We start from the raw sequence: 23,645 nt of genomic DNA, 5'->3' as shown, positions 1-23,645 counted from the left end.
AAAAAAAAAAAAAAAAAAAGAATCAAATACTGTGTATGACCTCCGAGCCAATTTCCAAAAGAGAGTTCCCGCGCTGCCCTGGGCGGTCCCGGTAGGGGAAGCCTGGAAGCCAGCGCTCCCTTGCACAAGCCCTAGCAGCCTTTCTCAGGACTCCCAGTCCGCCCTGCGTACACACAGCTCTCCTTGGCATGGCCCTTGCTGGATCAGAACTCAGTAATGTGTGGCCCTGAATGAGCCCCGCTCCCTGCAATCCTCTTAGTAGCCAATAGGGAGAGTTGATGGGATTAGGCTTGATCACTGTGTCTGGAAAACAAGGCTCCTGGGAGCATAAACTCACTCCTGCAGACTGGAATTGCCCCCTGAGCCACTGTTCTAACTGATAAGGAGACCCTCCCCTTCCCCAAGAAGCACCCCCATATCCATAATGCTCAGCGTTCTCTTCCTAAAGGACCTGAGTCTGCACCTTGCTCTCCAGGCACGGTGTGATGGGCCAGGTGTGATGAGCCCCACAGTCCTGCACAACCCTCCCCTCCGGGCCGCTCTGGCCCACGGGAGCTCACATAGAAATGGTTACCTTTCATCACCCTACTGCCCAGTTTTATTGGGCCCCTCGCGTGATTTCTTTGGGGAGGGCCACTCTGGCCTGAGCTCTGTCCAGCATTTTCCCTCCTGGAGCTAACAGCCCAGCATCACCTCCAGTAGGGGTGACAAACGCCGAGGCCAGTGGCGGTTTCAGACGGAGACTCACGCCCGCACAGTGTGGACCCGGCAGAGGAGCCGGAACTTGAACCACCCAGTGCCTTTCCTAGGTTCTGCCCTTTCTTGCTCTTAGGCGCCCTCTTGTGGTGAGAACCCGGGATGGCTGGGCATTCGCCGCTTTTACCATCTCAGGGTGGGTCTCCCCGCTGAGCGCCCGCACTCCGCAGGGCGGGGGATGGGTAGAGGAAAAACGAGGACACTCTCCTGCCATCCTCTTCACAAGGCAAGAGGGGCCCAAGCCAGAGCGTCTTGCCACCCCAGTGGCCCCCATCCTGGTCACGCTTCATCGGGAAATGGGCCACGCTGCCTTCTCCCCAGACCCGCCAGGTCACGGGTGTGTGCTCAGCAGAGGACAGGATGGAAGGAACCTATGTGGTCCCTAGGTGGTAATCACCTCCACAGTACATGCGTGAACAGGTCTCCAACTGTATTATCTTTTAATTACAAAATAATGCCTACTCCTTGTAACTAATGAAACAAAGAAACAATTAACGCATAAAGTTAGTTGCTTGTCCCTATCTCCTCCCCCCCCCATAACAATGGAAAGATCCTGCTGGGAGGATCGCGAGTTCGAGGCCATGCTGGACAACACAGTGACACTGTCTCAAAATAAAAACAAAAAGGGTTCGGGATGTGCCTCAGTGGTAAAGTGCCTCTGGGTTTGAGTCTCAGTAACACGTTCCTGCCCCAAGATCCTGACGTATCGGCTCAAACACAGGCAAATACACACATGCTCAAGGCTTACATTAGCGTTAGTCTCTGAGTGTTAAGAATTCCCTGCAGGTCTGTAGACACACATTTTGCTTGTTGATAGCAGGCTAAAGTGTACACCGTGATTTAAAACATTTGGCATACTTCCAGGTTTTGCTATTACTAATAGTACAGTGATGTACAGTCTATGCCTTTTATACTACTGCTTTTATTACTGTAGGATAGATGCCTCGAGAAATAGAAGGACTAGTTCAGAGTGTTTTTATGTTTTTCATAAACATAAAGTATTTGGTCCTGGGGTCAGGGCCTCATGGGCGCTACTCATGAACTCTCCACTGAGTCACACCCTCAGCATTATTTTTATTTTTGAATAGGAGGATTTGGGGCAAGATGACTTGCTCAGAGGGCTGCAGGAGTTCACTTTTCCACGTACAGGCTATGACAGAACCCACTTCTCTACATCTGCGTCCGCCCTATCTGTGTTCTCTCCCGGGGTTTTGTCTGTCTAGGGGGTGAAGCCTAGTTCTGTCTTACTTTTCCTTTGCATTTTCCTGAAGACCAGGGGAGTTGTTGTGGGTCTGTGTACCATCTAGGTTTTACTTCCTGCTCTGTGAAATCTTCCTATGCACAGAGCTGAGTACAGAGAGTTCCAGAAACTCTTTTTTTATTAGCCACAGACCATCCTCTGCCTCTTTATTTTGTTTATTTTTGTTTTGTATCTTTATCATACAGAAATTTTAAAAATTTACATAATCAGGTACTTTCGTTGTTACTGTCATTTATGGCTTCTGAACTTCTTATCTTCCTTAACGACATCTCTCATCTGTCTTTTAGAAAGGGAAGAAGAAATATTCTAGTGTTTCTATAAATTATTTGGCTTTGTATTTAAGTTGTTTATATGCCAATATATTTGTGTTTTTGATGTGGTTGTCTTCTAAATAAACTTCCAAGCCTGACATGGTGGCCCATGCCTGTAATCCCAGCACTCAGGCTGAGGCAAGAGGATCTTTTCAAGTTCGAGACCAGCCTTGGCTACAAAGTGAGCTCAAGGCCAGTCTGAACTGTATAGGAGACCCTGTCTCAAAATGACAAAATAAATAAATACATGTCTATCCACCAGCCAGGCATGGTTGGTGCACATTTGTAATTCCAGCACTCCAGAGGCTGAGGCAGGAGGATCACTATGAGTTTGAGGCCAGCTTGGGCTACATAGCGAGACCCTGTCTCAAAAAAAAAAAACAAACATAAATGCCCAGTGACATTAGCATTAATGTTCAAAATATTTTCCTTCCGTGAACGAGTAGATCACATTTGCTCTATAATAGTTGTGTAAAATCTGGAAACTTCCTGGACTCTCTAGTTTGTCCCACTGATCCATTTATCTGTGTCACATTTGATTTACTGCTTGACATGAGTAGCTTTATAGAAAAATTTTTAAATTGCAAATTTGAGTATCCATTAAGGCAGATCCTCCATCTCTGATCTTTTCCTTGACTGCTTTTGGTTAGTCTCAGACATTTATATGAAATACAAGATCATTTTAACTAAATTCCAAAAGAAACAATAACCCATAGAGGATGGATTAATTGATCCATTTTTAAAAGGATTCATAACTTTGTAATAGTAAATCATTCTACCTTAGGTGGAAATATTGTTCTCCATTTGTTCTGGGCTTGTTTTATGTTTTTCAATAAGTTTATTCTTTTTCTTGTACCTTTCTTATTACATGTATTACCCATTATGTTATGGATGTTGGCTCTGCTGTGGATGGGATTTTTTTCCTGTTGCCTCATCTAACCACTTATCATTGGTGTGGAAAAATACTGATTTTTATATATTTATCATGTACATAAACAAGTTCTTTTATTTATCCTGTGGTTTTGTGTGTGAGTGTGTATGTGTTTTAACCAGAGCCTCTTAGATTTTTCTAGATTTCCAATATTGTCTGCAATAAGGGGAGTTACATCTTTTTTATACTGGCATACTCTCATTTTGAAACAATTTTGGTTTTATGCAAAAATAAAAGTAGTTCAAGGACCACCCATATACCCAATTGTTAATATTTTATTTCATTTCATCTATCATTTGCTCAGTGGGTGTGGGTATGTGTATGTATGTATTTTTTTTTCCTGACTCTTTTAAGGGTAAATTATGCCTAAATATTCCATGGCCTGTCTCCAAAAATACACTATTCTCTTCCATATTTTCTGCTCTTAGTAGAGATAAACTTCAGAAATTTACATTAATGCTATACTTTAATGTACCATCCATATTCAAGTTGATCAGCTGGTTCATAAATTCTTCTATAACATTTTTTCCTCTGCACTATGGGGTCCAGCCTGGAGTTGTGTATTGTGTTTAATCATTATGTCTGGTTAGCTTCCTATAGTCTGGAACATTTCAACAGTGTTGCACTGACATTTTTAAAGAATATAGTCCCCTCCCACTACTCTTCTTTTTTAAAAAAAATAGAACATTCTTCATCTGTGTTTATGGTTAATTTTAATTTTGTTTTACTGTATACTAAGTATACAGTACTATATACTAAGTATACAGTACTGTATACTACTGTATACTAAGTATATAGTACTGTATACTGATTTTAAATTTTGTTTTACTGTATTACTAAGACTACTAGAACAATACTGACAGTAGGACACAATACTAACATAGGTATCTCTATTAGTGATTTTTATTTGAAATGAAAATGGATTTAGCATTTCAACATTTACAAGTGTATTCATGTTGGTTTTGATAGTGTTAAAGTAGTTGCCTTTCATTTCTGTTTTACACAGAATTGTATTAGAAACAGTAGCTTCTAAATTTTATCAAGTCTTCAGCATCTCTTTACATAATCCTAGGGGGTTTTTCTTTTAATTTTTGCTGGCAAAATTCTCTATTATTATGCATTGTATTGTCATATGTTGACAGATTCTCTGATGCTGATTCATTCCTCTCGTCTTGCATTCTTGGAATAAACCCTTGCTTATTTATTTCATACACTGCTTGATTAGACTAATGGTTTACTTGGAGTTTCTGCACTCAAAAATTAGTCTATAGCTTTCTTTTGATTACTATATTGTTTGTTTGTTTGTTTGTTTGTTTTTGTTTTTCTCCGGTACCAGGAACCGAACTCACGACCTTGCGCTTGCCAGGCAGGCGCTTTTGCCGCTGAGCTAAATCCCCAGCCCCTGATTACTATATTGGATGTGGGGGTTGAGGAGCATTCCATTTGATAGCTTTGTTTCCTTCCGATCTTCATTCATTTAATTTTTCTGTTATTATTCCTTCAGTTCTGTTCTTATTCCTGCTTGGCTGCTCCAGTACAGTGCTGAATGGAATGACAGCAGGCCTTCTTGTTTTGCTCATAATTTTAAAGTCCATTCTTTTTGCCGTGAAAATACTTTATGCATTGGAAATGATATTTTCAGTACGTTTTTAAATGATACAAATTTGGGGATTCCCTCTTATTCTTGTTTTTAAAGAGTGATTTTATTCTTTGCTCTTTGATTGTTACCATGGACAATTTTTAAACTTCTTTCAAAAACCTGAGATGATTTGAATTTTTAATCCATTAATAAGATGAATGACATAAATAGACCTTGTGGTTTTTTTTTTTGTTTTTTGTTTTTTGTTTTTTTGTCTTTTTGAGACAGGGTCTCACTATGTAGTTCATGCTGGTCTTGAGCTCACTTTGTAGCCCAGCTGGTCTCAAACTAGCAGCAATCCTCCTGCCTTAGCCTCCTGAGTGCTGGGATTAGGTGTGCACCACCATCACCGGCCCCCACACCGTCACCACCATGCCCAGCTATAAATAGACTTTCTAATAGTGGAGTAACCTTGCATTTCTCAAAGAGTCCCGAATTTTTTACTTTCTATATGTATGTGGGCGTTTATCTTCACTTTTGTCTTTTAGTTTTCTCTTTTACTATTTTGGTTTGTAACTTGGCCTTTTTTATACATGGTTGGATTTTGTTTGCTAATATTTAGTTGAGGATTTTGCATACATGCTCATGAGTGGGACTGCCTACAATTTTCCACCTGTAAATTCCTGGCTCCTAACCATCCAGGCTCCTTAACCATCCAGGCATACTTCCTTCCAAAGGGAGCCCAAAGGCTCACTTCCCCTCTCCTCAAGGCATTTCCACAAGGCTCTGGGCACAGAAGGGCAGACGGCAACTTGAGACTGCAGCAGAGGAGAATGAGGGCGGGGACACAGCGTTGCGTCTGTCTCACTGTGACTCTGGGCCGCTCTCCCCAGTTCGCCCAGTATGCTGAGATTGTCAACTTCACGCTGCCTGACGGGACTCAGAGGAGTGGCCAAGTGCTTGAGGTGGCTGGGACCAAGGCTATTGTTCAGGTGAGTGGCAGCAATGAGATGTTGGCTGGGTGGGTAAGTTAACAAGCCCGTGAAGTTCCCCACACTCTCTTACTAACTCTGAAGATGGTAAATTACCTATTTCTTTATGAACACTCTGCCCAGAGCTGGGCACAAATGGGAAGCCCCGTTCTCCCCAGCCAACCCCTCATCAGAGTGACTTCCTCTTGTCCCACAGGTGTTTGAAGGAACCTCTGGGATTGATGCCCAGAAGACCACCTGTGAGTTCACAGGGGACATTCTACGGACCCCTGTGTCCGAGGACATGTTGGGTAAGGCGCGAGCGGTGGTGGTGGGAGGTGCTCCTCTGCCTTCCTGCCCCGGCTTCTCTGACCATGCTCTCGCTCCCTGCCTTGTCCTGGACCGTTTGTGTGTGCCTTCTCTGTGAGCTCTTTGGGGATGGAGGTTGTATCTTGTCTCCTTAGTTCCCAGTCCAGCTCAGGGCCTGATAGATAGCGTGTTCAGTAATGGGAAAGCAGCTTCAATAAGCTATAAGTACAGCAGGCACTTGACCAATTGGGGGTCAGGCTGAAAGGGACTGTAAAGCCCTATTTGTCCCCAAATGTCTCAGGACCTGCCATTCCAGGCCTGGCCACCCCCCCATCTTTGTCAAGTCCTGCAATGTCCCTGATGTCCCCGTTGGAATCGCTGTCCCAAGTAAAGGTGTTGAGGAGACTAAAGAGCTCTCTGGAGTACCTGAGGGCTGGGCGGGGCGGGGATACGGGGCAGTGCAGGTGTTGAGAGATGAGAGCTGGTGACGGTGTGGGGGCCGGGAGCAGTGAGGGACTCGGGGGCAGCCCTGAACGTCCACATACATCCCCTGCCACTCGTAGGTCGGATTTTCAATGGCTCTGGCAAACCCATTGACAAAGGGCCCATGGTCATGGCGGAGGACTTTCTGGACATCAATGGTGAGTGACTGGAGCCCCTGGTTGGCTTTCAGAACCCAGCCTCCAATTTCTTCCCATCCCCAGTCATCCTTTCTGCCACCCTGTCCTTGGAAATCGTGCCCAGACACAGACCACTGGCCAGTGCCCACCCAGGACCAGTCAGAAAAAGGGACAGATCAGGTGGATGTGAGGGCAAGAAAGGCCTCCCTGTCCCCAAATCTTCCACTGAACCAGGAACTGCCCTCGGCACTCTATGTCCACCCTTTGTAAATGGTACACAGTACTCTGTGCATGCCCCAGGGCCCCATCCCCATCCTAAGAGCTGTCCTAAGGCGGTTTGCAGCAGCGGGCTCAGGCCTGCCTAGGAGCTCATCCACCCAAGTGGGGGCTTCCTCTCTTCTCCACCGCCGACCCGTCAGTTTGTCTCCACCTCCAGATTGTCTGTCCGTCTGCCGGTAGGTGTTAAGCCTGGCTGCCTTCACCCAGGGGTGGTCAGCCACCGCCACCTAACAAAGCACCAGGGCAGTGCTGTCCAAGGTAGCATGGACCCGCTGTTGAAACTTACACCAACTCAAATAAGAGACACATTTTATCTGCACAAAGGCTGCATATGGCTGAGACTACACCGGGCGATATGTTCTTTATCACCCCAGGAAGTGGAAACAGTGCTGCCTGGGAGTGTGGGCGGGGCTGGGAAAGACAGGCAAGGGGGAACCTCTGAGCATGGCTCCATGACTGCCCTTCCCAGGCCAACCCATCAACCCCCATGACCGAATCTACCCTGAGGAGATGATTCAGACAGGCATTTCTCCCATTGATGTCATGAACAGCATTGCCCGTGGTCAGAAGATCCCCATCTTCTCGGCGGCGGGGCTCCCCCACAATGAGGTGAGGCCTGTGGGGCCAGCAAGCACAGCCAAAGGGTTGGGAAGCAGAGGTCCAGGCTCCTGTGCCCAGCAGGGAGTGGGGTCACCTGTGCCCAGGCTGGCACTCAGGACTGCACAAGCCGTCTTCCGTGTCCAGGCTCTGCCCCCAGCGGGCCTCCCAGCTACCTTGAATCAATACACACAGGCTCTCGGGTGGCCCCCAGTGTTGAAGGCCCTGCTAGCAGAGCTGGCCTGTCCTTGTACTCATGTCCCCGGGTACGCATCTACTCCACCACCATCACCAAGTTCAGTCTGCGCCTCTCACCCTGGCTGGGGTGACCAGGTTTCCCTCCCTGCTGCTCCTGAATGTAGCTCACCTCAAAATGCTCTGAGTGATTGGAATCTTGTGCGCGCGTGTGCGCGCGCGCGCACACACACACACACACACACACACACACACACATCCTGGCTTGGGGCAGGGTGTCTGGTAGCTCTACACATTGCAGGCTAGGGGCAGCTCTGTGTCCATGAATCCCCAGCAGACTACAAGAGAGACAGAGGCTCTGACAGGCCCGACTGCCCTAAACCAAGCTGCCATTTGGAACTGCTTGTTACTCTACCCTTCTCACGACAGGTGCCCTCCGCCCTTCTGCAGCCACAGAACAGCCCCTCCCCGCAAAAGATCGTAGCACCTGGGGCAGCCCCTGCCCCTCTTCAGCCTGGGCCAGCCCCTACCAAAGGCCTGGGTAGGCGGACAGATGGGAAATCCTCTGTCCCTCTCCTCAGGGGGGCGGGTGCTGGGCTCTGCTCGAACAGCCTCCCTCCCAACGCATTCTGCCTCAGATTGCGGCCCAGATCTGCCGCCAGGCTGGGCTGGTGAAGAAATCCAAAGCCGTGCTGGATTATCACGATGACAACTTCGCCATCATCTTTGCAGCCATGGGGGTAAGGGAGCCTCCTGAGCCCGTTAGCAAGTTCTAGCATATGTGAGCAGGCACACAGAGCCTGTTTCTCTTGGGCCCTGGCACAGCCGCATCTGGTGGGTGAGTCACCGTCCTTCTTCCTGAGAAGCCATCCGAGTCCAGGCCAGTCTGGTGGGACAGCCTGGAGTGCAACTGAGGCAGGCTCCGTGCCCAGCGAGGTTTTGCATCCCAAAGGCCAGAGAGGCTGTAAGTTAGGTTGAAGGTGGCCTGGAGGAGGACAGGGAACTTAGGGAGACAAGACAGCGTCATGGGATACCAAAAACCCTCAGCGGACCCAAAGGAAGGATAGGGAGGGCCAGCAGGGGGCCCAGGGAGGTCCCCATCCTAGTGGTCAGTGCAGGGTCAGTGCAGTCCTAGTGAGGGCCAGCAGGGGGCCCAGGGAGGTCCCCATCCTAGTGGTCAGTGCAGGGTCAGTGCAGTCCTAGTGGTCAGTGCAGTGGTCAGTGCAGTCCTAGTGGTCAGTGCAGTGGTCAGTGCAGTGGTCAGTGCAGGGTCGGCACTGACCAGAGCCTGACCTAAACAAGTCCGAACTTCTCTGGAGGCTCTGATGAGCCCCTCGCAAGTCCCAGGGTCACCCCAGTGACTGCAGTGTCTTTGTCACCAGCAACTGTTAGCCAGTCAATCCACAGGTTTTCCTGAAGACAGCTGGGAGGGTCCAGGCCCTGCCCTCAGGCCGCGGCCCCCCACTCCAGCCCTCCCTTTCCTGTGTCCAGGTGAACATGGAGACAGCCAGGTTCTTCAAGTCCGACTTCGAGCAAAACGGGACTATGGGGAATGTCTGCCTCTTCCTGAACTTGGCCAATGACCCCACGTGAGCCCTCCCTGATGCCCAGACTGCCAGGAGGGGGGCCGCCCCACCCCCTACAAAACCAGGGTACCGGTGCTCAGAGTGCCCCAGAATCACAGCCATGGGCTAGAGCTAGAGAACAACTGGGAACCCGAGCCCTGAGAAGGCTGGGAATGGCCCATGGGAGACAGGGGGAGCCAGACCAGGGTGCCGCCTGTGATCTGCAGCCCCTCTGCCCTTCCCACCACCTTCACCGGTCACTGTCCTAAGTCACAGCCCCTCATCCCAGGGTCACCTCCACAATATCACCACTAAAGAGATCACCTCTGTAAGCCATTTATTTAGAAAAACTGCTATTCTGAAAGTTTAGAAAACTTAAACTGGGAATTTAAATCTGGGGAGTTGGGTGGACAAAAGACAAAGTTCTAATAAACTATCCTGGGTATTGAGGGTGCCCCAAAAACTAAGGAACGGAATTGTGGCGGCAGTGAGGGCATCAGCAGGGGGAAACCCACAGGCCCAGAGGTGGGGACGGAGACCTGGAGCTGAAGCAGGGTGTTCGGAAGGGCTCGATGTGGGAAGGGCGGGCAAGCTTGTGGACGGTGCGCTCTGTGTGCTCAGCGGCAGCGGGAGGGTGAGCAAAGGCGCGGTCCCGAGGACAGAGTGCGCGTGCTCCCGCTGGCTCCCGCGTCAGGGGCCCTGGACTAAGAGGGAGCGAAAGTGGCGCTTGTGCGTTCACCTGGCTCCAGTGTGATAGGGATAGGCCGGAGTCCTTCACCTTCAGCCCAAGGGGACAAGGTCATCCTCATCAAACACTCCTGGGCCTGCCCCAGCCAGATTCCCTTCTGGTCTTACCCTCCGGCTCCTGCCCCGCTCCTCAACCGCAAGAGAGAAGGCTGTGGGGAACCAGGCCCTGCCCTGGGGAATGGGGTGGGGCCTCATCTCTTCCATTCCCCCGCCATGAGCACAAACCAGCTGCCCAGGTCCCCTTGCACTCGGCTCTGGGGCTATGAGGGGCGCAGGCCTGGGTGTCCAGGCTCTGTGAAGGCCAGCTGCGCCTCTCTTCCAGGATCGAACGGATCATCACCCCACGCCTGGCACTGACCACTGCCGAGTTCCTCGCCTACCAGTGTGAGAAGCACGTGCTGGTCATACTGACGGACATGAGCTCCTACGCAGAGGCCTTGCGGGAGGTGAGCTGGCTGGCAAGGCGTGCCAAGTTCTTCCCTGCCTCTCCCAAGGCTTGAGTTTCCAGGGGTCTCCTTGAGAACAGAGGGAAGCTCGTCTGCTCAGTCACAACCCGGCCATTGCTCTTCTGTCTCCAGCCTCACTCCTCACCCTTCTGACTACCAGCCTCTCAGCCCCTCCCTTACCTCCGTGCCCATGGGTATTGCAGGTCTCAGCTGCCAGAGAGGAAGTGCCTGGGCGCCGAGGCTTCCCGGGATACATGTACACAGACCTGGCCACCATCTACGAGCGGGCGGGCCGCGTGGAGGGCCGGGGCGGATCCATCACACAGATCCCCATCCTCACCATGCCCAATGATGGTAGCCTTCCCCACAGCCCCTGGCCCTGAGACTCCCCCTATCTCCCTTTCCTGCCCAGAAAATGAGAGAGCCTGTGCTGCTTCGCAAAGATGTGCAGTCGCTCTGGTCCTCCATCAGGGTAGACACTGTCCTTTCCTTCCCCTGCCTCCCCCATCACTCTCTCGGGAGACTAGGACCAGGCAGCCTGGAGTGGGCAGAGACCTGGTCCCCATCCATACTGAGACCAGGGCATTCTCCCACAGATATCACCCACCCCATCCCTGACCTGACGGGTTTCATCACTGAAGGACAGATCTACGTGGACAGACAGCTACACAACAGACAGGTTTGACTCCCTGTCTCTGCCCTCCGTTCTCACCCTCAAAGACACAGAATAACGGGGGTCTCCCACCTCCTGCACCTGGATGAGGCGCAGCCAGCCGAGGCACGCACCTGGGAAGGCTTTGTGGTTCAGAGTATGGGTCGAACCCAACCCACCTGCCTGTGGGAATTTGAGAAAATAATCCCATTTCTGAGCCCAGGCAGGATTCTTCTTCTATGAGGCAGAAATAATACACCAGTGCATTGTGTGAGGTAAAATAAGTTGTCATATAGGAAGCATCTGGAAGAGGATAGATACTAAACAAATACTAATTCTCTTTGCTTTCCGATTATTTGCTTTGGTGAACAGAAAAGAAGGGGTAACTCACACACACAGACTGTGAATACTGCGCCAAAGTGCCAGAAAATGTGTCCTGTCCAGAGGTTAATGCTGCGCCCATGACATGTTCTTTTTAGGTTGTTTCTTTGCAGCGCCTGTTAAATTGAAACCTAATTTTTTTGTCCAAATAGTCAAGCGTTTTGAAGGCGTAGACCTTTTCTTAACCACGTCGTGTCATCTCCCCATGCCCAGTATCCTGTCTAAGGCCACACGTGTAGACACCTGCCCCAGAATTGATGGCAGATGGGAGGGGTGGCAGCTGCCTTCCCTGTAGGATGAGTGGGGACGGTTCTCCTGAGGACCACCGGGGAGGAGAGACAGGCAGCGCGGGCAGGAAATAAAACTTGGACTCTGTCTGCCACTCCCTCGTCCTCCCCTAGATTTACCCCCCTATCAACGTGCTCCCTTCCCTGTCGCGACTGATGAAATCTGCCATTGGGGAGGGCATGACCAGAAAGGACCACGGGGACGTCTCCAACCAGCTGGTAAGGAAGAAAGGGCCAGGGCCTGGGGAGGTTATTCAGTTTTAGAAGCTGGAGGTTTGAGCTCCAATGTGGATGGCAAGCCTTTCTCCTGGCATAACTCCTTGCCATAAAGGAGTGCCCGGCCCGGGCCGCTGGGGGTGGGAGGGTCCGTGGCGAGGACGCTGCCTCGTGTGCCCCTCGCAGTACGCCTGCTACGCCATCGGGAAGGACGTGCAGGCCATGAAGGCGGTGGTCGGGGAGGAGGCGCTCACCTCCGAGGACCTGCTCTACCTGGAATTCCTGCAGAAGTTCGAGAAGAACTTCATCAACCAGGGTGAGGCGCGTGGCGGGCGGGCGCGAAGGGGGCGGCACCTCTGCCCGTCTTCCCGCCCCACACCCGGAGCCTAACACTCCCGCCCGGTCGCAGGCCCCTACGAGAACCGCTCGGTGTTCGAGTCTCTGGACCTGGGCTGGAAGCTGCTGCGAATCTTCCCCAAGGAGATGCTGAAGCGCATCCCGCAGAGCGTGCTCGATGAGTTCTACTCCCGCGAGGGGGCGCCGCAGGACTCCGCGTCCGACACGGCGCTCTAGGCCCGCGCGCCCCGCCCCGCGCCCGTGCCCCAGCGCCCACCGCCGCGCACCCTCCCCGCCCACCACTCCCGTCGGCTTCCGCCGGAGCTCGGGGCTCGGCGCCCGCCTCCTGCCCCTGCGGGCTTTGGGGGTCCGCGAGCTCCATCGCTCTTCCTCCCCTCGCAGCACTGGGAAAGGACAGGGGGCTGTTAAACTCGCGACCTATGGCTTAGTCGGACAGGAGCATCCGTATTTTTATGTTAAATGGCATTTTGTATGTTTATGTGGTACCGGAGATCCTGCAAGCTCTCTACCGCTGGGGTGCACCCCCAGCTGTGTATTTTTATGTAAAAAAAAAACTGAGATGAATTTATCTCAGGTGAAAGAAAGAAAGGTAATTGTTGAAGGTGTAGGTGATAAATACATGAAGTTCATTAAACTATTTTTTCCCTAAAATCATATCAAGTGGCTGAGGCAAGAGGATCAAAAGTTGAAGCCAGCCTGGTCAACTTAGCAAGACCCTGTCTCAAAATTTAAAAAAAAAAAAAAAAAAAGTGAAGAGTGCTGGAGACACAACTCAACCCTTCCTGGGGTTCAAGCCCCGGTACCACAGAGGAAAACAAGCGAACAAAAATTGCTTTAATGCCGAAAGAAGTGACAATAGAATTCCTCGGAGGATGATATGTATCTTTTTAAAGAAATATCTTGCTAAATTTCTTGAGTAGAACTTGAGCTCAGGGGCCATAGAAGAGAAAATCATAGCCACACACGACTTTTTTTTACTTTAAACGTCTCTGCCTGAGAGAGACTGGGGGTTATTTGGTGTACCGCAGACAGGGAGGGAGGGTAGTTGCCAGGGATATAACCCGAGGGACATGAGAGACAGGGGTGCAGGAAAGATCCCAAAGGAAAAAATGGGTGAAGAGCATTCTGAAACTCAGGATGCCTGGAACTCCTTTGAAAGCTGCCTGCTCTTCTGTGATGTCATCTCCTCTTCTGTTCCTCTGCCCCTACAAAGAAGTCATCAAAGCAGTCATCCGCAAAGAATTCATGAATGCTTCTTAAAACGGAAAGGGTTGGTGGGGAAGATAGAACTTTAGCCAAGAAATGATCTTCCTTTCTGAGTCATTGTGGCCTAGAACCCTGTCAGAATTCTTGAATGAAGAACTAACAGTAAAAGAGGCCCAAAGGTACACGTCCCACTCCCAGGACAATTCATAGCCGTTTTGGGGAAAGCTTAGGCTGTGCACAGGGCATAGAGTTGCTTTTGTTTGATAACAGCTTTAGTGAGATATGATTCACATACTATACAACTTACCTATTTCTAACTATATGATTTAATAGTTTTTAGTACATTCACAGAGTTGAATGACCATGACCCCAATCAATTTTAGAACATTTTTATTGCCCCGCCAAAGAAATCCTTTACCCTCAGCCAACCCATTCCTTCCCCAGCCCTAAGCAACTATGAATCTACTTTGTATCTCTATGTATTTGCCTATTCTGGACATTTCATATAAATGGAATCATACAATATGTGGCCTTTTGTGACTGACTTCTTTCACTTTGCAAACATTTTGAAGGTTCATTCATGTTGGAGCATATGTCAGCACCTCATTTCTTTTAATTGCCAAGTGATATTCCACAGGGTAAATGTACCACCTTTTGTTTATCCATCAGTTAAGGAACACATGCATTGTTTCCATTTTTTACTAGCCTGGATAATGCTGCTGTGGATATTCATGTACACATTTTTTTTTAAGAGGGAAAGGTTTATTTAGCTCACAGTTTGTATAGGTTTCAGTCCATAATCAGCTGTCTCCAAGGCAGGGTGGCATGGCACAGGGTCTAGAGTTCAAGGCAGCTGAAGACAGCAAAGGCAGCAAGAGCAAAAGGGGGATGTAGCGCTCACACCATCTCTGTCATGCACATGTTTTTATGTGGACCTCTATGTTCATTTCCCCTGGGTATCACCTAGGAGTAGAAATGCTGAATCAGATGGTAGCCTAGTTTATCTTCTGAAGCAACTGCCAGGCTGTTTGCCAAAATGGCCGCATCATTTTAATTCTTATCAGCAATGTGTAAGGAGGGTTTCTGCTTCTCCATATCAACATATCCATATCCGTATTAGTGGGTATGAAGTGGTGTATCATTGCACTTTTGATTTTCATTTCCCTATCAAGTAATGATGCTGACCGCCTTTCCCTGTGCTTATTGGTCATTTATAACTACTCTAGGGAAGTATCTATTCAGACCTTTTGCCTATTTTTAATTGAGTTATTTTTCTTTTCATTACTGAGTTGCAAGATTTGTGCTTATATTCTAGACATGAGTCCTTTACCAATGATTTGTAGATATTTTTTCCAATCTGTGTTTTCACTTTCCTGATGGTATCCTTTGAAGCACAAAAGCTTTAAATTTTAATTATGTCAGATTTATTTTTGTTTCTTTTGGTGTCACATCTAAGAACTCATTGCATAATTCAGCATTGTTATGTTTTATACCTAGTTTCCCCCAAAAGCCTGTGCACTCATAGGTAGGGCTTTTGGGCCGTGATTGGATCATGGAAACATGGAATGCTGATTCATCAGTGGATTTGTTCACTGATGAGTTTACAGCTAAACGTGATGTGGGGAGGTGACTCCTGGTCTGAGGAGGTGGGTGTCTGACAGTGTAGCCTGGAAAGGTTTATCTCCCTCCCCCGCCTTTGATATCTCTCTCTCTCTGTCTCTGTCTCTCTCTCTTTCTCTCGATGCTTCCTGCTGCCGAGTCATGAGCTGTCTCTCCTCTGCTATGCCCCTTGCTGTGCTGCCCTGTCTTGGAGCCAGCTGACTGTGGACTGACACTTCTACAACTGCCAGCCAAAATAAATTTCTCACTCTTTAACGTGTGGGTGTTAGGTATTTTGTCCCAGCAACAAAAAAGTAACTAAGACAAACCTCGTGAAGATTTATGTTTCACTTCTCAGTATTTTACAGTTTTTGTTGCTGTGTTTGCCTTTCAGCCATTTTGAGTTATTTTGTATATTGTGTAAGGTAGGGACCCAACTTCATTCATATGACTCATTTTTCAGAAATACTATTCTTTCCACTTCTGAATTGGCTGAGAAAGAAAATCAGTTGACCATTAATGTTGCGAGGGCTATTTCTGGAGCATATGTATATATTCATTCTTCATCCTTATGCCAGTACCACACTTTCTTAATTACTGTAGCTTTATGTAAGTTTTCAACAGGAAGGTGGAGTTTTTCAACTTTTTTCAGATAGTTTTGGGTGGAATATCTCTGGGAATTTTAACTTTTGGGAAGAAACCAGCCTGTCAATTTTTGCAAAGAACTCAGCTCAAATTATGATGGGGATGGCATTAAATCTGTACACTGATTTTTGTAGCATTGTTATTTTAACTATACTATTTTTTTGATCCATGAATGTGGAGTGTCTTTCTGTTTATTTAGGTCTTCTTTCATTTCTTTCAACTAAGTATTGTAGTTTTCAGAAAGGAAGTTTTGTACTTCTGTTAAATCTAAGTATATTATTCCTTTGACACCATTTCAAATGGAAATATTTTCTTAATTTTATTTTCAGACTGCTCGTTGGTAGTATATAGGTCACTGTGATCTTAGGGGGTCCTGTCTCCTCCTTCAGTTTTCCCAGAGAAAACACCTAGACAGTCAGGGTTCAGTGGGGAGAAGGCAATAAGAAATGGGCAGTAAGGTCACATATGACCAGATCGGCCCTGTAGAAACCTACTGATAAACTCAGAGGTCATTCCTCTTATGAAGGGATGAGAATGTGGATGGCAGTAAGATAAACCAAATCAAACAACAGTTATTGCTTGGTTACTTCAGTAAAAAAAAATCAAAAGACAAACAGGAAAATACTGGCAACAAATGTAAAGGGTCACTGTGCTAGTTTTACAGATTAACAAGAAAAACTAAGATTTTTCAAAGAACAATGTGAATAAGCAGATAACTCCCAGAAGAGAAAAACACTGATAGTTAAATGTTTAATCCAGCTGGGCGGGGTGGAGGCACACACCTGCGACTCCAGTCCTCTGGGCTGCTAAATTAGAGCACATCCTGAGCAACTTAGCAACTTTGTGAGCCCCTGTCTCAAAATTTTAAAGTGGGTAGGGATGTAGTTCAATGGGAAGGCCCTGGGTTCAATCTCCATTACTATAAAAAAAAAAAAATCACCTTTGCTACTCCAAGAGCCACATTAGAACACCATTTCCACTATTAAGTTAGCAAGCAATTATTTAAAATCATAACACCCAGTGCTATGAAGGTTTGAAAAGTGCTTTAAATAATAGCATTGCGTAGATAGTGCTTTTTGTCTAACACCGTCTCACTCCCTGAATGGCTCCGCTCCCGCGAAGCGGGTGCTGTGATTCCCATTGTCCCTGAGGCAGAAACTAACACACAGAGGTCAATTAACTGTCCCAAAGCCACAGTGCTGATTTGTAGCGGAGCGCCCACACCTGCTTCGCAGCAGGCTGAAGGGAAAGTAAGTATAAAACCTCCTTGGAGATCCACATCGACTTGAAAATTCTCATTCCAATTCACCTGGTCGTTCTGCTTCGAGGAACCCATCCTCGACAACCAGAGTGGAGCCGTTTCTCCTTCCGCAGCAGGTGAGCATAGCCATTGTGAGGCTGGGCTGTGGGAACGTCACAATGTACGGCTGGGTGTGGAGCGACTATCGGGCTAGCTCAAAATGTACCGCTAAATGAGAAGATGCAAATACGTGTATGCAGTGCGCGCCGGGGTGGTGTGTGTGTGTGTGTGTGTGTGTGTGTTGAGACGGTGATTTTCAGTTTCCACACTGTATTTTTCTGCTTTCTACTTCTGTAGTCAGGACAGGCGCTGGGCGCGGTGCTGTGCCCAGGGCCGTCTCCCGGGGTGTCAGCTCTGAGCAGGCCGCGGGTGGTGGCGGGCAGGGGTCTCGGGGGCGCGGGGCTCTGTCTTTCCAGCGAGCGGAGCGAGGCAACGGGACCCCTGCGCCCCAGGAGGGCCCGGGAGGCTTGCTGGCGCCCTGGCGGCCCCAGCCTGCAGCAGAGACGAGGCCCCGCGGGGAAGTGCGGGAGGCGCGTCCTGCCGGCCCGGCCCGGGGCTCTGGCGCGGAGCTGCAGCCTCGCCTCGGCCTGGGCTCGCCGGCTCTGCCAGGGCGCGGACGGGGCCCCCGGACCTGCGCGGGGAAGACTGCAGAGCAGCGCAGCGTGGCTCCTCCGGGCCGCGGGCGGAGAGAGTCTTCCTGAAGCTCGCCCAGAGTGACCTCGAGGCCAAGCAGTCCAGGTGGGCTGGGCGGGGCGGGGGCTGCCTCCCGGAAGCCGGCAGGGTCCGGCGCTCGCCTCGGGGGAGGTGGCCGCGTGACGGCCCCCGAGCCGCGCTCACCCCCGCCCCGCGCGGACTCCAGCGCCTCCATCTCCGAGTCGTCGAGGAACCACTTCCAGCTGTTCGCCGCCGCGGTGGGCAACTTGGAATGGCTGCGGTTCTGTCTGAATCAGGTCCACGGGGAGATCCGGAGCGACCGAAAGGTAAGGCCTTGGAATGCGGACAGGGACTAAGTCCCCCACCACACACACACACACCAGCACACAAAGAGATCCCCATGCGGTGGTCACCTTTTGAAGGTCTGACTGGGGTTTCCAGAGAGGTCCTTTCTGTGTGAATAGTCCTAACTCGCCTTTCCTAGGAAGCCCATCTTGGGGCAGCGGGGCAGGGTGAGCTGATGACACCCCAGGAGTAGGAAGGGGTGTGAGCGCCCCGGGCACAGGCCTGAAGGGAAGCGCTATGGCTAGGTGGTGGTCCCTGGGACCAACGCTGCTCAGCCTTCTCCTGCCCCACTCTGAACACTGCAGGGGTTCACTGCCATCCACTTCGCAGCCCAGCAGGGCAAGCTGGAATGCATGAAGGTCTTGATAGAAGAGTACAAGGTTCCGGTGGACCTGCCCACCAACAGTAACCAGACCCCCCTCCATCTCGTCATCCACAAGGACAACAAGACCATGGCTGTCCCCTGCATTCACTACTTGCTCAAGAAGGGGGCCTCCATCAACACGTGAGTCCATCCTGGCTTTGCCACTTTCTAGGAGACAGTGGAACCTTCGGCAAGTCACCTAGCCTCTAAGCCTCAGTGCTCTGGTTTCCAAATTCATGTGGATGTCGGAATCTCCTGGGGGCTTCCAAAATACCAGTGCCTGTGTTCCATTTTTTGAAAGTTGTGATTTAATGAATCTGTAGCATGGCCTGGGCTTTGGAAGTTGCAAAAGATCCCTGGATGTTTCCAATTTGCAAACAAATTTGGGAACCACTGGCAGTGTCTCCATCTGGGATTTGGGAGGATGACAGTATCACATGGTACTACTGTGACAACTGAGGAAATGCATGGCATATAAGGGACTGTGTTCATTCAAAATATCTACTGAGCAGGTGCTAAGCGCTACTAAGCACTACTCCAGAATCGGAGGGTACGGCAGGGAACACACAAAAATATTCCCCGCCCTTGTAAAGCTAACATTCCAGTGCAGAAGTAGACAAATCATGTGAAGTGGTTCCAGAGGAAGTAAAGGTGATGGGATGGGAGCAAAGGGGCAGGAAGTGATACCTAAATTGCAACCTGGAGACTAAGGGAACCGGCCATACAAAGGGAGTTGTGTTCCAGGGCATGCAAACGGCATGTTTGGGAAAGACAGTGGCAGAGTCAGAGGATGGGGTCAAGGAAGAGGGTCTAGATCTTCGGACCTTGTGGGCCATGGCAAGGCATGGGGAGGGGCTGGTTTAAGAACAGATGAGGTTAGTGGCTTCTGAACCAACCCCACTCTCCTTCCAGCAGTTCTTACGTGTCAGCTACCTCCTACAGTCAGATTTTTCTCTGTCCATTTAGCCCAGTCCCTCCCTGTGGAAACTTGAGTTCCAGAGGGGACAACAGACAGTCGGGATCACCCAGTGGACAGGTGGCAGAGTGGGGTTGGGAGCTGGTTTGCCCACTTATCTGATGAGCAATGTTCTTGTCCTTCCCTTTTGCCCTTTTCCCTCCTGGTGGGGCCCTCCAGTCCGACCAGCAGCGGCTTCACAGCCCTGCACCTGGCAGCCCGTGAAGGCTTGCTGGGCTGCGTGAAGGCCCTGGTGCAGAGTGGTGCCAATGTCCACGCCCAAGATGCCACAGGCTGCAAGCCCATCGACTACTGCAAAATATGGAACCACCGTGCCTGTGCCCGGTGAGGGTGTGAGGACCACCTGAAGCCTGCCACCCACCCCATCTCCCAGCCCTCTCTCACCCCTTCCCCAGGGCCCTCACCCAAGGCTGGGTGTGGATAACCAGATGACAATGGATAAACCTGCTGAGGAGGACCCCTGCCCGGGATATTACTGGCAGGGCTTTGCTGGGCCTTGCTGCTGTAGGTTAAAAACTGGTCTTCTTTGCCCTGCGGCCCCCAGCTCCTCAGCAGGAGGCAGCGACCCAGCCATCACAGTCCTCTTTTCCCTCAAAGGAAGTAGTTAGCCAAAGAGGCCTGACAGTGGGGATGGGTCATCTTGCTCATCCTTACTCCAGCCGCACCACCCATGCCACCCAGGCCCACAGCGTTTGCCACTCTTCCCAGCCCCCGTGGAAGCTCAGTCTCTGACACACACCCGTCTTGGTGCCAGGTTCTTGAAGGATGCCATGTGGAAACGGGACAAGAAGGATTTTGCTTGTGAGATGAGGAAACTAAAGCGCCTCAAGGCCCAGCTGACACTCATGGAGCACAACTACTTGCTTGAGTATCAAGTAAGTGGGGGGCAGGGCCAGGCTCCAGCTGCTCGCAGGCTTGTTAGCCGGGCAGGGGCCCATGGTTGTGGGAAGGGTAGCTAGAGGACTCTAACCCAGAAAGAGCCTCCCAATCCCTATAACTCTGCTAAAATTCCTCCTTTATAAGACACTTCTTCAGGTCACAAGTATTGTCCTATGTCAAAAAGCAAACATCAAATCAACAAGTAATCACAAGGGCCAGGGATATAGCTCAGTGGGGTGGCGCCTGCCTGGCAAGGGCAAGGTCATGAATTTGATTCCTGGTACCAAAAAAAAGTTCCAAAAAAAACCCAAAAAAACAATTAATCACAAGCCTGGTGCAGTGCCCTTCTTCAAGATGAGAGTCTCTAATAAGACCTGGCCCCTTCCATCACTGGGACTGACATGGTTAAAAAGATGTAAGGTTGGGTATGGTGGTGCATGCCTATAATCCCAGCACTGTGGGAGGCTGAGGCAGAAGGACTGCAAGCTGGAGCCCAGCCTGGGCAATTCTGTGACTTAATGAGAACTTGTCTCAAACTTAACAACAAAATAAAATAAAAATGGCTGGGGATGTAGCTCAGTGTGAAGGTTCTGGATAAAATCCCCAATACTGAGGGATAAAAAAATTTGTCCTTCTTCCCAGCAGACACTCAGCACGCACTCACCTGCAGAGGAGCATGGTGCAGCCCCCACTTCTGCTGCTTAGAGTCTAGGAAGGAGGCAGGTTACATTCGCATCAGGGATCTAGGGAGGTGCAGGAAGGGATGCTTAGGAGGATTCTTTGAAGATGGGCAGCATTTGGCCGTGTGAAGAGGTAGGGAATGGCTGACCAGGCAGGGGGAATAGCTGCATGGAAAGGTACAGGAGCATACAGGAACACAATATACACAGAACAGATGGGGACCAGATGTGAGTTGGAGACTGACAAATTAGAGATGTGGCAGGGGTCCAGATCAATGAAGGACTCTGGGAGAGAGGGGATTTTAAGCAGGTGTAATTATATAGGCTGCAAAACCAGAAAGCCCAGAAAGATGCTGGGAATCCTAAGTGAATCCCAAAATGGGGAAGGTTTCAGGGCCCTGCTACTATTCCACTGCTCCAGCTCTATTTCTCTCCTTGCTTGCCTCATTGTCCGTGAGGCACACAAAGGTCCAGCTGCTACGCAGCCACACAAAGGTCCAGAGGAGGCACAGCCCATCTGTCTCCTGTGGTCCTATCTCTTCTGAGAAGCCCCTTACAGACCTCCACTCAGGGAATCTCTTGCTGGCCTCAATCATGTGTCCATCCCTGCTCCAATGTCTAGAACTAAAGGAAAGACATCTGCTGATTAACTTAGGTGTGGGGAAAGCTGACGGAATTATGATGATTGGCTTAGCCTAATCAGAGCCAGCCCTGAAGCTGGGTCAATCTCCAAAGCATCTGATTGCTTAGCAACAGTCTGAGAGTAAGACACTGAGATAAACAGGGTGGGGAAGATTCTGGAACAGGCGGAAGGTTCAATTCCATGCAGGCAAGGACAGAGCTCAGCAGTCACTGCCTCCCACCTGGGGGCCAGCTGACTGCATCTTCCCCTACATGACTAGGCCCACCACTCCCAAGAAACCTGTCCAGATTAGCTCAATTCTAGGCCTTCCAAACCCTTCTATGTTGTCGTTCCAGGGCTTCACCTCTCATTTGTCTGTCTTAAATCAGAGACTCTTACAGCAGGATATATTAGCCTGGGCATTCCTCTGGAGGGAACTTTTCTCCCCATAAGATGTGTTTTGCTTAGGGTGGAGATTGTCTTCCTGCTCAAGCTGGAGGTCCCCCTAGTTCAGAGGCTGTGTTTCCCCATCAGGGTGGAGTCTCCCCCATGGAAGAGGTCAGTCCAGGAGCTCCCTTAGGGCAACAGCTGTCTCCTCCATCAGAACAAGGGCTTCCCTAAGGTTGGTGTTCCTCTCATCAAACTTGGATGTTCCCTGTAGCGAGGACAGTGTCTTACCAGTTAGGCCTGAGGTTTCCAAGGACTGCAGGCACAAGGCCTCATTCCACACATACACGGGAGCAGCCCTCCAGCACTGTTGTGTCCTTTTTGTTGCAGAAAGAACATCAACTTCTGAGAGAGGCCAATTTCAGGCAGTGGCTCCATCACAAGCAGCTTCAACACCCGGTCTCCAACACCAAGCAACAGGCTGGTGCCCCAACTTGCCCCAGTGCCCTCTCTGAGACCCCAGGATCCCGGATTTCTAAGAGCTTCTACCGCTTGGTGGAAGCCCGACTGCAAAACATGCCTCAGCCTAAGGCGCCACCCAAGCCAATCTACAGGCGGCCTAAAATCAGTCGGCCCAAGTCGTGGAACCTTAGCAATAACCCTGCCAGATCCCGCGCGCCCACCATCAGCTGCCCACAGGACATTCGTCTGGGTGTCCATCCAGACCCCTGCCAGGAGCATGACTTCTCCAACTTCCTGGAGGTGATGCCTGACTCACATGGGGGTGCACAGCTGCGCACAGTGGATGGCCACTGGGTGGCGCCTGTACCCCGGCTCCCTTTCGAGGTGATGGTCCGCAATCTGTACCCAGGAGTGCGGCCATACAGGATAAAGGTGCCCCAGGGGCTTTATGTCAGGAGCATACTGGATGTACCCCAGAGGCGGCACATGGGCCAGGACGCCTTTTGGACAGACACTTTGGCCATGAACCTGCGTGAGACATTTGATGAAGCCTTCCTGGCAGCCATTCGAGCTCATCAAGGGCTCCCCACCTTGCCCTCCTCTCCAGCACCCCAGTAAAGGTAGTCTGGTAGTGCCTATACCTGAGCCTGCCCTGAGGCTGAACTGTGGTGATTCGTGCTGTGCAGGAAAATGGGAGGACTGCCTGAGCTTCCCACTCCCACACTCCAGGATGGGATCTCCCCATCTGCCCCCCAAAACGCAGACCCCAGGCCTCCTCCTCTCTGCAAATATCTTGGCTTCCCCAGAGACTACAACAGGGCAGAGCCCCAAGGTTCAGACTGGGTGCCATCACTATTCTAGGTCCTAACAATGCAAAAGTGACACTTTGGTTCCCCACTGCCTCCTTCCTCACTTCTACCCTAGCCCACCACGGACAAGGCTTCCGGGATGAAGGGACCTCTGGAAATTCTGTCTCTTGTTCAAATTCTTTTCCATTGTAGGCTCTAAGCATTACCCACCTCCCCCCTTTGTGGTACTGAAGATTGAACTCAGGGCCTTCACACTG

At 50.2% G+C, this 23,645-nt stretch overlaps 2 protein-coding genes across 2 annotated transcripts in view; both read left to right on the top strand.

Annotated features, from left to right (window-relative positions):
• The window catches only part of Atp6v1b1 (ATPase, H+ transporting, lysosomal 56/58kDa, V1 subunit B1), a 25,477-nt gene extending 11,286 nt beyond the window's left edge, over nt 1-14,191 (top strand). Inside the window, exons 3-14 of the mRNA XM_005385605.2 lie at nt 5,732-5,830; nt 6,027-6,120; nt 6,682-6,759; nt 7,487-7,626; nt 8,448-8,549; nt 9,301-9,398; nt 10,444-10,567; nt 10,771-10,921; nt 11,164-11,246; nt 12,002-12,106; nt 12,290-12,419; nt 12,513-14,191. Of these exons, the coding sequence (XP_005385662.1) occupies nt 5,732-5,830; nt 6,027-6,120; nt 6,682-6,759; nt 7,487-7,626; nt 8,448-8,549; nt 9,301-9,398; nt 10,444-10,567; nt 10,771-10,921; nt 11,164-11,246; nt 12,002-12,106; nt 12,290-12,419; nt 12,513-12,676 (1,368 nt within the window). The 3' untranslated portion in view covers nt 12,677-14,191. The remainder of the gene's footprint in view (nt 1-5,731; nt 5,831-6,026; nt 6,121-6,681; nt 6,760-7,486; nt 7,627-8,447; nt 8,550-9,300; nt 9,399-10,443; nt 10,568-10,770; nt 10,922-11,163; nt 11,247-12,001; nt 12,107-12,289; nt 12,420-12,512) is intronic.
• Nucleotides 14,192-17,214: 3,023 nt separating this feature from the next.
• On the top strand, nt 17,215-23,217 carry Ankrd53 (ankyrin repeat domain 53; the record flags this gene model as incomplete). The annotated part of the gene is made up of 7 exons (XM_013514588.1): nt 17,215-17,287; nt 17,594-17,948; nt 18,070-18,190; nt 18,515-18,714; nt 19,709-19,873; nt 20,304-20,424; nt 22,508-23,217. Coding segments are annotated over 7 exons (1,725 nt in total), but the record flags the coding sequence as incomplete, so codon positions are not given.
• Between the last annotated feature and the right edge of the window lie 428 nt (nt 23,218-23,645).

The sequence above is a fragment of the Chinchilla lanigera genome, unplaced genomic scaffold (genome assembly GCF_000276665.1).
Source record: "Chinchilla lanigera isolate Chin_1 unplaced genomic scaffold, ChiLan1.0 scaffold00023, whole genome shotgun sequence".
NCBI classification, from domain to species: Eukaryota; Metazoa; Chordata; class Mammalia; order Rodentia; family Chinchillidae; genus Chinchilla; species Chinchilla lanigera.
The sequence above is the reverse complement of the archived record's forward strand: the minus strand, read 5'-3'. Positions and strand labels throughout refer to the sequence as shown.